The 14,487-nt window shown below is 42.1% G+C and overlaps 1 protein-coding gene across 2 annotated transcripts in view; it reads right to left on the bottom strand.

The window, feature by feature from the left end:
- FMN2 (formin 2) overlaps nucleotides 1-14,487 on the bottom strand; it is a 423,082-nt gene that overhangs the window by 8,330 nt on the left and 400,265 nt on the right. For both annotated transcript variants that reach the window (XM_075203416.1, XM_075203417.1), the window contains 2 exons: nucleotides 6,300-6,351; nucleotides 4,852-5,001 (listed from right to left, as the gene is read on the bottom strand). In XM_075203416.1, the coding sequence (XP_075059517.1) occupies nucleotides 4,852-5,001; nucleotides 6,300-6,351 (202 nt within the window). The remainder of the gene's footprint in view (nucleotides 1-4,851; nucleotides 5,002-6,299; nucleotides 6,352-14,487) is intronic.

Below are 14,487 nucleotides of genomic sequence, written 5' to 3'. Positions count from 1 at the left end.
AAGAAAGGTAAGTAAAAAAAAGGGGGAGAAGAGAGGCACACTATGGAGGAAAAAGGGGGAGAAGAAAGGCACACTATGGAGGAAAAACGGGGAGGAGAGAGGCACACTATGGAGGAAAAAGGGGGAGAAGAGAGGCACAGTATGGAGAAAAAAAGGAGAAGAGAGGCACAGTATGGAGGAAAAAGGGGGAGAAGAAAGGCACAGTATGGAGGAAAAGGGGAGAGAAGAAAGGCACAGTATGGAGGAAAAAGGGAGAGAAGAAAGGCACAGTATGGAGGAAAAGGGGGAGAAGAGAGGCACACTATGGAGGAAAAAGGGGGAGAAGAAAGGCACACTATGGAGGAAAAAGGGGAAGAAGAGGCACAGTATGGAGGAAAAATGGGGAGAAGAGAGGCACAGTATGGAGGAAAAAGGGGGAGAAGAGAGGCACACTATGGAGGAAAAAGGGGGAGAAGAGAGGCACAGTATGGAGAAAAAAGGGGGAGAAGAGAGGCACAGTATGGAGGAAAAAGGGGGAGAAGAAAGGCACAGTATGGAGGAAAAAGGGGGAGAAGAAAGGCACAGTATGGAGGAAAAAGGGAGAGAAGAAAGGCACACTATGGAGGAAAAAGGGAGAGAAGAAAGGCACAGTATGGAGGAAAAGGGGGGAGAAGAGAGGCACAGTATGGAGGAAAAAGGGGGAGAAGAGAGGCACACTATGGAGGAAAAAGGGGGAGAAGAGAGGCACACTATGGAGGGAAAAAGGGGAGAAGAAAGGCACACTATGGAGGAAAAAGGGGAAGAAGAGAGGCACACTATGGAGGAAAAAGGGGGAGAAGAGAGGCACACTATGGAGGAAAAAGGGGGAGGAGAGGCACACTATGGAGGAAAAAGGGGGAGAAGAAAGGCACACTATGGAGGAAAAAGGGGGAGAAGAGAGGCACACTATGAAGGAAAAAGGGGGAGAAGAGAGGCACACTATGGAGGAAAAAGGGGGAGAAGAGAGGCACACTATGGAGGAAAAAGGGGGAGAAGAGAGGCACAGTATGGAGGAAAAAGGGGGAGAAGAGAGGCACAGTTTGGAGGAAAAAGGGGGAGAAGAAGGGCACACTATGGAGGAAAAAGGGGGAGAAGAAAGGCACACTATGGAGGAAAAAGAGGGAGAAGAAAGGCACACTATGGAGGAAAAAGGGAGAGAAGAAAGGCACAGTATGGAGGAAAAGAGGGGAGAAGAGAGGCACAGTATGGAGGAAAAAGGGGGAGAAGAGAGGCACACTATGGAGGAAAAAGGGGGAGAAGAGAGGCACACTATGGAGGAAAAAGGGGGAGAAGAGAGGCACAGTATGGAGGAAAAAGGGGGAGAAGAGAGGCACACTATGGAGGAAAAAGGGGGAGAAGAGAGGCACACTATGGAGGAAAAAGGGGGAGAAGAGAGGCACACTATGGAGGAAAAAGGGGGAGAAGAGAGGCACACTATGGAGGAAAAAGGGGGAGAAGAAAGGCACACTATGGAGGAAAAAGGGAGAGAAGGCACAGTATGGAGGAAAAGGGGGGAGAAGAAAGGCACAGTATGGAGGAAAAAGGGAGAGAAGAAAGGCACACTATGGAGGAAAAAGGGGGAGGAGAGATGCACAGTAAGGAAAAAGGGGGAGGAGAGAGGCACAGTAAGGAAAAAGGGGGAGGAGAGAGGCACAGTAAGGAAAAAAGGGTGAGAAGAGAAGCACAGTAAGGAAAAAAGGGGGAGAAGAGAGGCACAGTAAGGAAAAAAGGGGGAGAAGAGAGGCACAGTAAGAAAAAAGGGGGAGAAGAAAGGCACAGTAAGGAAAAAGGGGGACAAGAGAGGCACAATAGTGGGGATAATTAATTAATTTAAGATGGGGTGGTTTGGGTGCTACTGAATGTGGTGGTGAGTTTGGGGAGAATGAGGTCCCTTTATTAAATGTGCCTATGAATTATTTCATGGCAGTGACGGTTGCGGGAAATAGGTATATTTCTGAAATGTAAATACTATTAATTTATTGCTGGGGCTGTTTGTAGGGAGGAAAATAGGTTTATTTATTAAATGTGAATACTATTATTTTAATGTTGGGGCTGGAAGAAGGCCTAATTATTAATCATGGGTGGTACTGATTTAACGCCAGGGGTGGCTGGAATTTTCTAAATGTACCCATTTTTTTTTTCCAAATAGGGCCCCTAACATTCCAGGATCCAGACAAGCCACAACTAAAGAAACCTGCAGCACAGGTGGTGAAAGTGAGACGAACAGGTAGGAGAGAGTAGCAAAGTCTGTAAAATGTTGTGATTCCAGTTGGACAATCCCAATTTTTGGTGACCGTTCAACGGTGTACACAACAATGCAGGTTTTTTTGTCTGTAGGAGGGTGGCCTGGCCATGCCCAATGATGCATTATCAATGGTATTTTAATTTGCGGTAGCATTGCTAGTTTTAGCGTGCGGTATCATTGCTAGTTTTAGTGTACGTTATCAATGGTATTTTTAATGTATGATATCATTGCTAGTTTTAATGTGTGGTGCCAATACCCATTTTAATGTGGTGTTTTGATGATTGTTTTAATGTACAGTATTTTAGTTTGTGGAAGCAATGATTTTTCTTATGCAGAGCTGTAAGTGTCATACTGTGGGCTGTAGGTGATGTAATGCCGGATGTGTCACTATGCCCTTAATGTGAAATCTTAGAGGACCCCCTGTCTTAAGTGCCCCGGCCCCCGAAGCCTTAATCCAGCTCTGATGCCAACCATGTTCTTTCAGTAAGAAATATGTGTTTGGAAGGCAGATAATTCTGTTACAACTACATTACATTGACACCCTAAACTCCACTTCTATTGTAATTTTCCATGTGGTTCACAATGACTGCAATTACATGAAGGGGCCAAGTGGCAACTGCAAAGAATTCATTGCTCACCCCTGGTACTGTCAAATAGTGACCTTAGCACTGAGGTCGTGGTAAAGACTCATGTTATAAATAGCCCTAGCGACTAATTAATTCATGATGCGGCGTGAGCTCTTCATTTGAAAAGCTAGCTTGCAGAGTCCCAAAGGCTTCATAGTCAGGGCTTGTGGTTCCCCAAGTACCAGCCATGGCTATGCTGGTACTTGTAAAACTGTTAATATCAGTCTGGGCTTGCTGGGAGTGCACCAGGGCCAAAAAGGTGTTTTTACTATAAAATATTGTTGATCATACCACACCCACCGCCCAGAGGTGTGGGAAGAGCCTTAGTGCCTCCAGCTCCGGATAGGGTACCCCTTCGGGGGTACGCTTTTTTATTTCTGGCACCATCTCTCTAGGGAATCCAGTCCCGTGCTAACCAGCCTGGGGTTGGTTTTCATTATGGTAGGAAGACCACACACAGGAGGTTCTCCTGCTATAGTGCCACCAGCCCTGGCTGGCAAAGCTGGTACTAGTAAAATCGAGGAGACCCCACGCTTCTTTCCCCCCCCCCAATGTACTAGTACTGGCAGCACTAAGTTTAAGCGGTTAGGCAGGGGAAGGGGGCGATGCTGTTTTTTTTATTTATGTACTGATGTTTAATTTTTTTTTTACTGTATTTGCTGTATTGTGCTGGCGGGTCCAGCAGTTGCATTGCCAGTGGTGGCATTGCCGTTTGAATGTCGACATTGTGACTGTTGACTTTACAAAACTGTCAACAATCACATTTCATGTCAACATTCAACCACATAGACACACTGAACCTTTTGACATTTCTTACTGTCAACATTATCATCATCACCATTTATTTATACAGTGACAGCAGATTCCGTAGTGCTTTACAGGGTTCAGTGTCAACAGATGATGCCCAACCCATTTAAAATGTTTTTATTACATTATTATGTTTTGTTTAAATAAGGCAATATGGTAAGATACAAGAGATGTTTAATCAAAACGAAAGTCTCATCTACCATATTAAAAATAAATAAACAGAATACATCCACATCTGTTTATCCCTTTAAAATATTAAATCGAAAGCACCTTTATTGTAACAATCAAGAAATGCAAATTAAGAAATGCAAATAGATGACCATGACTTCGTATAAAATAGCTTCAACACTAATGTTTTCATTGCCATCAGCTGGAGAGGTCAATCTGCAATCAGCCAATCAGAAGCAGCTTCATAGTACTGCTGATAGTCATTATCATCATTGCATATATTCAGCACTTGCAGGACATACACCTCCTGATCAGTGCCGGATTAAGGGAATGGAGGCCCCTGGGCTAAGGGGGCCTCCATTCCCCCGTGAGGGCCCCCTCCCCCCCGTGATCCGAGTTGAGTGATCCGAGCTGCCCGCCCCCTCCCCCCTCACCCCCCCCCCCCCCCGGCACTTACCTCCTTCTCTGGAACACTGTACGCTCTCTACTGAGGAGATCTCGTGAGAGTGAGACTCACGAGATCTCCTCAGTAAGGAGACTACAGTGCTGGGGAAGGACCGCAGTGAAAGTGCTCAGCAGTACTGATCGCTGCGGGGGCGCCCCCGCCCCCGACCGATCAATACTGCTGCTGAGCACTTTCAAGGGCCCCCTGGATGCCATAGGCCCCTGGGCTGTAGCCCAGTTAGCCCTATGGTTAATCCGGCCCTGCTCCTGATAGGCATGTCTGTGTCCATGTGTATTTGAATCGCAATTACATGAACACGACCTTATTGTACTCGGCCTATGCTTGCTCGACCCCATACCGTCTTGTAAGATGTACGGACTCGTAAGTCATAGATATGCAAAAATCTTGATGCCGGCATATGCATATATTTTTGATTTGCATGTGCAGTATGAAAATGCTTAAAAAATTAATCTTCCTGTAGAAATCAATAAAGAAAAATATATGAACAGTTCAATTTACTCAGAAAAGGCCTATGAACTTACCTTTCTTGCAAAATTAACTTATTCTCTTTTTTCCAAAAATCTTTAAAATCCGTGCTGAATTCATGCCAAATGCTGAAGAATGTGTTTGGAGACACTTCTTTTTCACCCATTTTTGGTTTCACACAAAAATAGGCTGTTGTTTCTACAAACCTGTAAACCAATAAAATATTTGGCATGAAATTTATTTTGTGGATAAAATGCTATATAATATATATATATACACATTTCCATGCACATGGTTGCAGCCCAAGTGGTTTTACACACTATATGAAACACTGAGATTTCAAATATCATTAATTACCATTATTTTATATTCAAAATATATTTAAATGTATTTATTGAAAAGAAACAAACATAACATTAGTAAGGCCAATAGAACAAATAAAGTAAATATGTGGCAAATATGTAGATGGAGAATGTAAGTAACTACTTCATACATACAAAAAAGCTACAGAATTCCTTAAAACCCACACCCAAAATGCGTTGCAGGGGCAGGCTGGGGTAAACATGGATGTGAGAAGTCTTCGGTAGACCTGAAAGTTGGGTGATATTTGTAACTTTTGGACTAACGAACGAATGACCAAGTCTGTACAATTTGGCCCTACACATACAATATGTGCCCACAGATTCAATTGGAAACCATTGTTTGCATCATGTATCAATAATAGTTATGATGAACATTTCATAGCTAGTCCTGTATACAAAGCGTGTTAAGCGAGTACAAAGACACAGACATTCTATTCACTGTGATAATTCTGAATTTCTGCAAATTTAGCTTGCATTTATCCTGGCCCCCAAGTCCAGGAACAGACCTATTGCATTTTAGAGCAGAGCTTCACAGACTTGCCTTTGTAAAGTTTTCACCATAGCATCGGCAATCTGAGCTCATGATCCCCCCTGTTATAGTGGTAACCATCCCAGGTTGTCTAGTGCTGGGGATTCATTGGGGGATGGGAGTCACTGGCAGTTCTTTTTATTATTTTTATACAGTGTACTGTGTAAGGGAACCATTTTGTAACTTAATTACTATTTATTTACTGAACTTTAAGCAGTGGGGGGAAATAACAGTAGAGCACCTTTGTAAATAAGGATGGGATTCTCTGATTATCCTAAGGGTATTATTTATTTTCTGATTTATCAATTCTAATTAAATTGCTGGCTGCAAGTCTCTGAAAATCAGCTGAATTTCAGAATCGCCCCAATCAATATCACCATTTTTAGAGACATCCCCTGCAATTGTGGTTTTATAATCAGCATAGATGGTTTCTTTTTTTACTGTAAACTGTAAGGTTAGTCATAGCCAAGTGCCACATTCCCAGCATAACACTGACACAAATTACTCATATGTACTGTTCCATCTTCGACTAGGAGTTCATTGTTTAGCCATTGCAGTATTCATGTACATTCCTTTCAGGGAACAGGCCTACCAAGGAGTATATTTCACATACCGTAAATGTACTTCAGTCAGAAATTTTTCTGTGTTTTCATGTTCCATTTTAGCTGCAAAAAATGGAAGTGTTAGTTAATTTTAAAATAAAATTTTATTGAAATTTTACTGAAATCAGGGGTGCAAGGGAGGGGTACAGAAAAGAAAAAGCGGGACGGGAGTCAGGGATACAGGTATAGACCAGTATCAAGAGAATAAAGGCATGAGTATCTTACGGCAAGACTGCATTAATTATTTTTATGATATTGACAGATACAGTAATGCTGTATTTTTCAAAAAAAAAGTTGTGAAATAAAAGAATGCAAATCGGGGGCGTGGCTTGGACGCCATCACAACCACGTGTTTAATACAAGCTACGGGCAGATTAATCCACAAGGTGTAGATTTAACACTTCCAGCCTACAATTCCGTCTGCTAAACAGTGGGGGACAGCACAAAGCACATGCGTGCTCATAAATATCTTTATCAGGACTCACCCCAGTAATTTGGCGCCTATAACAAAATTCTGGCCTACCTTCCCGCCAAAATCATTGTGATGGGACTAACATCTTGGACCCTGTGTGTACCATTTCAGGGGCCGGGGCAGTTCCTGCTCGGATATCTCCTCGACGGAACGAGATTCCTCTATGTGTGTGCCCCTGTGTTGTGGAGCTGGAGGGTGCATACGTGTGGTGGATGGTTCCGATGATGGACGTAGTGAGAGCTCTGGCCAACTCTCGGCCTGTGTTTTAAATCCTCAGTGACACCTAAGAGGAGCTGCATTGACCCCCTGTTGCCGCGATAATCATTGCAACCACAAATGGTGAGTGCTGTATTCGACTGAAACTCTCCCTCCAATCACCATCATTGTGATCCATCTGGGTGGGAGTCGCATCACCGCAGTGTATACCATGTGCCTAAGCTGATTATACCAAGTCGCTGCCAGTCCTGCCATATAATTGACTCTGGGATCTGTCCTGTTGGAACCTGACACTTAATTGCAACATCATTTGTTGCTTTAAATAGGACACCAAGAAGTTATTGCACCGATTTGCATAATCCCTACATTAATATACAAATTTAATAGACATACCACTTCATTGTATGTACTTTTAGATTTAATATTTTTATTTTTTTCCAATGCTCTTTTCATAAAGCTGCTTTAAGTAACAAAAAAAAGGAGAAAAAGAAAGAAAAATTGCATCAGCAGAACCCACTGCTGCCAACTTGCGGTATTTTGTGCTAACTTCATTACAAGCCGTACAGAACAATTCTCATTACCATTTACTGGTTCCATCTGTACACACCTTGTACATCTGATTGTCTAGGGAACAAGATCTCCCTTGCATTTCTCAGTCTTATTGCATCATAACTTGTGGCCTTACTGGGTCTTTGCCACTTATGACACTTACCTTTTCTCGAACATTTGATTGGTGCCTGAGCATCCGGCTCGCCAGCACAAAAATGTTTTATAGTGTCATCTTTATCCTATTTGGACATCTCTATGAGTATGTAGATTTGATATATTTGAGAACCCTATGGAACCCTTTTTTTATTTAGTGTCATTACCAGTATTTACTACTGTGCACATCTGTAATCTTTCTCTCTAATGGTATCCATCACTATTCAAGCATGCAGTGATTACGCCTATTCTGAAAAAACAAAATTCTGATCCAAAAACCCTCTGTCAAATTACAGCCCCATGCCCCTCCAAGCTTCTTGAGAGAATTGCCTACACTCGCCTCTCAAACTTTCTTACAGCCAACCACCTACTGGATTCTCTTCAGTCAGGCTTTCACTCTCAACACTCCACAGAGACGTGGCTGAACAAAAACTAAACTCCATTACTCTCCTCTAAATCTCTTGGATCTCTGTGCTGCATTTGACACTGTTGACCACTCTCTCCTCATACAAATGCTACATTCCCTAGGTCTTGAAGGCACTGTCCTATACTGGTTCTCATTATACCTATGTAATTGCTATTTTAGAGTTAATTTCTCTGGATCCACCTACACTCCCTTTATCATTTGGAGTACCACAAGGCTCAGTCCTAGGTCCTCTGCTATTCTCTATCTATACCACGTCTCTTGGAAAACGAATAAGCTCCTTCGGATTTCAGTATCATCTCTATGCGAATGATATAGAAATCTATCTATCCTCTCCTGATCTCTCACCATCTGTGTTGTCTCGCGTTACTGACTGTCTCTCTGCCATTTCATCATGGATGTCCTCTCGCCATTTCAAACTCAATCTTTTAAAAACAGAATTAATAATATTCCCACCCAAAAACAGAAGCTTCCTGCCTGACATTTCTATATCTGTTGATAACATGACCATAAGTCCGACCCCGCAAGCTTGCTGCCTAGGTGTAATCCTTGACTCACAACTATCCTTCGTGCTCCCACATTGACTATTGCAATTCCCTCCTTACTGGTCTTCCCAAAATCAGACTCAAGTCCCTACAATCTATTTTGCGGCTAGATTGATTTTCCTTGCAATCCGTTCTTCCTCTACTGAGCTGCTCTGTCAGTCTCTACATTGGTTGCCTATTTTTCAACAAATCCAATATAAAATTCTTCTACTAACATACACGACCATCGACAAAATTGCACCGACATACATTTCCTCACTTGTATCAAAATCTCTCCCAACTGGACACCTCCGTTCTGCACAAGATTTGCGTCTCTCTTCCACTCTCATCACATCCTCCTATTCCTTTTTTTTGGGCTGCAATCAACTTGTGGAATTCCCTCCCTCGCACAATAGACTTTCCTCTAGTCTTCAAACCTTCAAGCATTCTCTTAAAATCCACCTCTTCAGACAAGCTTATAATGTTCCTCAACCACCCACTTAATCTCCCTGGGTTACCCTATTACCATCCTCTACACAGCTAACACAAAACAATAACCCTCTGACCAACATTGCGGTGTGACTGATCACACAGCCCACACAATACTTTTTACCTTTTCATTCTAGCTGGACCAATGTGCAATATGATGTAGCACGTTCCATTCTGTATCAAACTCCCACTGATAGATTATAAGCTTGTGAGCAGGGCCCTCTTATCTCTATTTCTGTATGTATTACCCAGTATTGTTTTATTAATGTTTGTTCCCAATTGTAAAGTGCTACGAAATGTTAATTCTCATTCCTCCGGCAAAACCCCAATGAACAAAAAATGAGAAATCCAAGAAAGAATAGCCTGCAGATAATGTGGTGAAAGTTTGTCCTAATGACCAAAGTGACTGTTCTTCAAATTTTACAACACCTGATCGTCATGCTGTCCCTGTTTCATATTTGGATGTCGTCAAAGCCATAAAAGAAACCATGGAACCTATGTTACAGAAACAGACTTCCAAGTTTACTTCTGAATACAAGACCTGAAGACTCAGCTGTTACAAACTTCGCAGCAAGTTAAGCTGAACAAACAACGAATCAGCAAAAATTGAAGTTGAAGCTAAATTCATCTGCATCTGATAAAATGCAGAAACAATTATGGAACAGAGTTGATGACATTGAAAACAGATCATGCCAAAATAACCTACGTCTTATTGGATTATCTGAAATCAGTGAAAAGTTCATCTCCTACTCAGTTTTTATCTACCACTTTACCAACATTGTTTCAAATGCCAGTTGACAACCAACCAGTATCATCAATATACTTTGCTGAAATATCAAGACAAAACTCTAAAATGTTTAACCTCAGCAAAACTACAAGAGGTACACATTAAACTGTTACATAGAGCTTATTTATAGAGTCGTCTTTTTTGAAGTTACCTTGTCTGTTGTATGCTCCAGGCTTCCACCCTGCCATGTACTTGGCAATGGAACACCGGCTTATTCACTTTTTAAAATGGGTGCCCAGTTCCTGGACCATGCCCCCTGCAACACCCCCCCCCCCCCACTCGCGGGGGAAAAAAAGTACTTCCCAAAGAAAAAAAAAAGAACTATACAGCTCCACAGCGGAATGCACGAACAGTTCCTGTTTGACGCCTTGTGAGGAGGCGTGCACAGGGCACACAGTCTGAGGAAGCAGTCAGGTTCTGAATGTAATAGCCAATTCAAAATCCTTCTTGCATCAGCCCATTTAGCCAACGGCCCTTCTGGCATTTGCCAGAAGTGCCAGATGGCCAGTCCGGCCCTGTAGCAGTGTATTCTGGTGCTTACCTAGTGGAGTAAACAGCTTACGGTAAAAGGTAGGGAAAGAACCAAGATGTTGGTAGCAGGACTCAGAGTCAGACAGACAGGGGTAAATGCAGAGTAATAAACAGGGCAAGGTCTGGAGTAGACAGCAGAAGACTTTAAGAAAGCTAGTGATCAGGGCAAGTGTATATATATATATATATATATATATATATATATATACATACACACATATATATATATATATATATATATATATATATACACACATATATATATGTATATATATATATATATATATATATATATACATATATATATATATATATATATATATATATATATATACACATATATATATATATATATATATATATATATATACACATATATATATATATATATATATATATATATATATATATATATATATATATACATACATATATATACACACACATATACAGATCAGATTAGCAAGCCAAAGCTAAAGGTCAGGAGTGGAGAGGACACCACTTTAAATAGTCCTTTAAATAGTCCAGGTCAAACACTGATAACAGAACAGGTCTAGCACATGCAGCAGCTTCCGATCCAACCTTTGGGCATCTCTAAGGCATGTCATTTTTAGTAGTATCACTTGCATCAGCTACAGGATTAGTCTGACTGCCAATTACTAATGAGGACGGCTGAGTATGTATGCTATAACATGTGTTTGCAATCAGAAGCAACTGTAAAAAAATATATTATATATTATATACAGTAGACATTAATTACATCCTAATAAATTAAAGAAAAAAATATATTTTTTGCCCATTATGGCATGATGTACACTTGTAAGTGACAAGTGTAAGGGCAGCAGCCTCTAGTCGAGGCCGAGCTGACAAGTTTCAGGTGCCACCCAAACAAAAGAAACAACAAATTGTCTCAACATACAGTATGAAATCCCACTTTGAAGAGCACCCGTTAACCACAGCACCCTGCAGAATTTTGGGGGATTGCAACAGAGGGGAGGTGCAGAATAGTACACCGAGGTGTTTCAGCACAATATCACACCTGCCCTGTAGCTGGTGCATGTGATACGGCTGAATATCATGTACCTGTGAGATACCAAGAAGTTGAATCGTACAGATGTGCCTGCGCTTAACCTTGCCTCACTCTTACTGTACATTGCCTATGTGCATATGCCCCTATCCTCCCATGTCCCACCCTTGAAATTGTAGCCTGTCAGAAGTGTCCTTTACATTCAATAGTGAAGTTCAAGCATTTGCATTCACTGACATATTGTCCATTTCTGAGCATCATGGAGCAATTTTAGGCAAAATATGGGATGCATTTATATTCCTTAATGAATCAGGCCCAGAATGTTATTACTCACTGTGAACTCAAAGCTGGACACCTGGTCAGGAATTTGAGCTGCGACTTGCAGTAATTCTGAACTAGCTGACTGCTGTGTTGTTCTGCCAGATACAGCTTGCTTTATGCTGTGACGATGGCTCCAGGTAACAAATATAGCTGGCTATTTTTAATACAGGTCTGTGCAAGACAGGTATCCATGGAGAAGCTCAATAACTATGTCTCCCTCTACTTGGTCCTCACAAGTTGTAATGGCGGCCTCCCAGCTATAATTTTGGCATCACAAATCTCCAGGAACAGGGTAAGGAGCAAATGGTGAGTAAATGCAGGCCATGTAGTGCACGATTGTAGCCAGGTTTTGCTCCTCCACTCAGCAGGATGAGACTTGTTCAGCTCCCAGTGAGAGATGTTCAGCAGTGGGATACAGCTCTCCCCTAACTCTAGCTCCTGTGTTGTAGATTCCAGAGCAGAGCTCCCAGAGTTGGACGAATACAGTAATTAAAGTAGGCTATCAGCCAAAAATAAGGCGATTCTTCACTGGTAACAGGATAAATTAGTGGATCTATAACAGGAGGGTAGGAAATTCTTGGTGAAGAACCACCCCCATGAGTTAGTGTAAATTTTGTCACCTTGAGCTTACATAGCATGCCTGGAGACACGCAGTCTGCTTTTGAATTTCTCAAGTAAGTGACAAGCCCATTCCTCCTGAGCATGTAGCCACTGAAATAATACTGAGGCACAATGTGAGGCAAGCAGGCCTGTACTGGATGGGTTTATTTTTTCCTAGAGATCTCCTTATACCCTGTTACTTTATTGATTAAATTACCTTTAGGGAAACCTTAAAAGCATCCCACAGAATGGTGGGACTATAATGTTTGCACATGGGATGCAAAGTAATCCACCCAGTCAGCTAATGTTCACTACCCAATACCATCTCAGTTAGACAAAAAGTATTCAGCTTCCAGAATTTAGCACCAAAGTGCAGTTTAAGATCAATTGATAGTAGTATTAGCGAGTGGTAAGTAATGCCTCTTTAAAAATAATTCACCTCCCTAACGAGGGGGGAGGTCAGACTACGAGAAACGAAGACTAAATCGATTCAGGACAATGTGTAATGGGAAACAGAATGGCAGTAAAAAATTTTGGTTCCAGGGGACATGATTCTGCAAACGTCTGCAAGTCCCAGCTCCATTACAAGTTTGGCATAGATGATAACCCAGAGGTGTTCATGGGTGTGAATTCCCTCCACCTATCCCTGCGGATCAGTGGGGATTTATTTGTTGACTTGGGTCAGTGCAAGAGAATTCTTAACTTTATCATTAAGACCTCTCACATTCAATGAGAGCAAACAGTGTCCTTCACAGTTACATCTATTAGGAGTGATTACATACATTACACCACAACATTGTGACCAGGCACCCAGCATGGCACAATTAAAGTTACCTAAAGAAAATAGTGTGCAGACGTAGAAGGACAATATTCCCACAATTCCATTTAGGAAAACAAGCAATAAATATTATGTAAAAGCATTCTGACCCACATAGGTTCTTGGCCCAGCATCATCCACCCACACCATATGTAATTAGGGGTGTGCACCGGCCACTTTTGGTGTTTTGGGTTTTGGGTTCTGATTAGCTTGAGGTTTTGGGTTCTGATTTGTTTTGCCAAAACACCCCACGAAAAGTTTTGGTTCTGATTTTGGGTTTTGGGTTCTGATTTTTTTTTAAAAAAAGCATAAAAAGTGCTAAAATTCATATTTTTTTTTTTTTCACTCCTACACTATTATTAACCTCAATAACATTCATTTCCACTAATTTCCAGTCTATTCTGAACACCTCACAATATTGTTTTTAGTCCAAAAGGTTGCACCGAGGTAGCTGGATGTCTAAGCTAAGCGACACAAGTGGGCGGCACAAACACGTGGCCCATCTAGGAGTGGCACTGCAGTGGCAGACAGGATGGCAGTTTGCAAGAGTTTGCTAGAGGTGCAAGATGGAATTGTCCTTGGGCCCTCCCACCCACCCTGATGTTGTTGAAATAGGACATTCGCACTTTAACAAACCAATCAGGAACAGTGAATGTAGTTTAATCTCTGGTACTAATATTTCTGGACTGCAGGAACAGTGAACGTAGTTTAATCTCTGGTACTAATATTTCTGGACTGCAGGAACAGTGAACGTAGTTTAATCTCTGGTACTAATATTTCTGGACTGCCTAGTGAAGTGGAAACTCGACGGGATTTGGTACCGTGGACACAATACCTCCATCAACCGTCTAAATCCCTCTCCACTGATGGCGGACACCGGACGCACGTCTAACACCAACATAGCTGTTACAGCCGCAGTTATCCGCTTTGCCATAGGATGCCTACTGTCATACTTCGTGCTCATGGCAAACGACTGTTGGACGGTCAACTGTTTGGTGAAAGACGTAGCGTTCTTACGACTTCCCCTCTGGGAAGATGACCGACTACCAGCAGCAACAGCAGCAGCGGCAGTAGTAGGCGTACCGCTGCAGGATCCTCCGGAAGAATCCCGGATTGAAGAGGGCTCAGTCATGCCGGTGACATGGCCTGCAGGACTATCTCTGATGGAGATCGTGGAGGAAGTTGACGAGGAGGGTGTTGCTGGTGTGTATACAACAGGACCAAGGGATTTAGGTGTCCCTGGACTGCTGACGGTCCTAGCCACAGGTTCTGAACTAAACACTGAATTA

The sequence above is a fragment of the Mixophyes fleayi genome, chromosome 3, assembly GCF_038048845.1.
Source record: "Mixophyes fleayi isolate aMixFle1 chromosome 3, aMixFle1.hap1, whole genome shotgun sequence".
Classification (NCBI taxonomy): Eukaryota; Metazoa; Chordata; class Amphibia; order Anura; family Limnodynastidae; genus Mixophyes; species Mixophyes fleayi.
The sequence above is the reverse complement of the archived record's forward strand: the minus strand, read 5'-3'. Positions and strand labels throughout refer to the sequence as shown.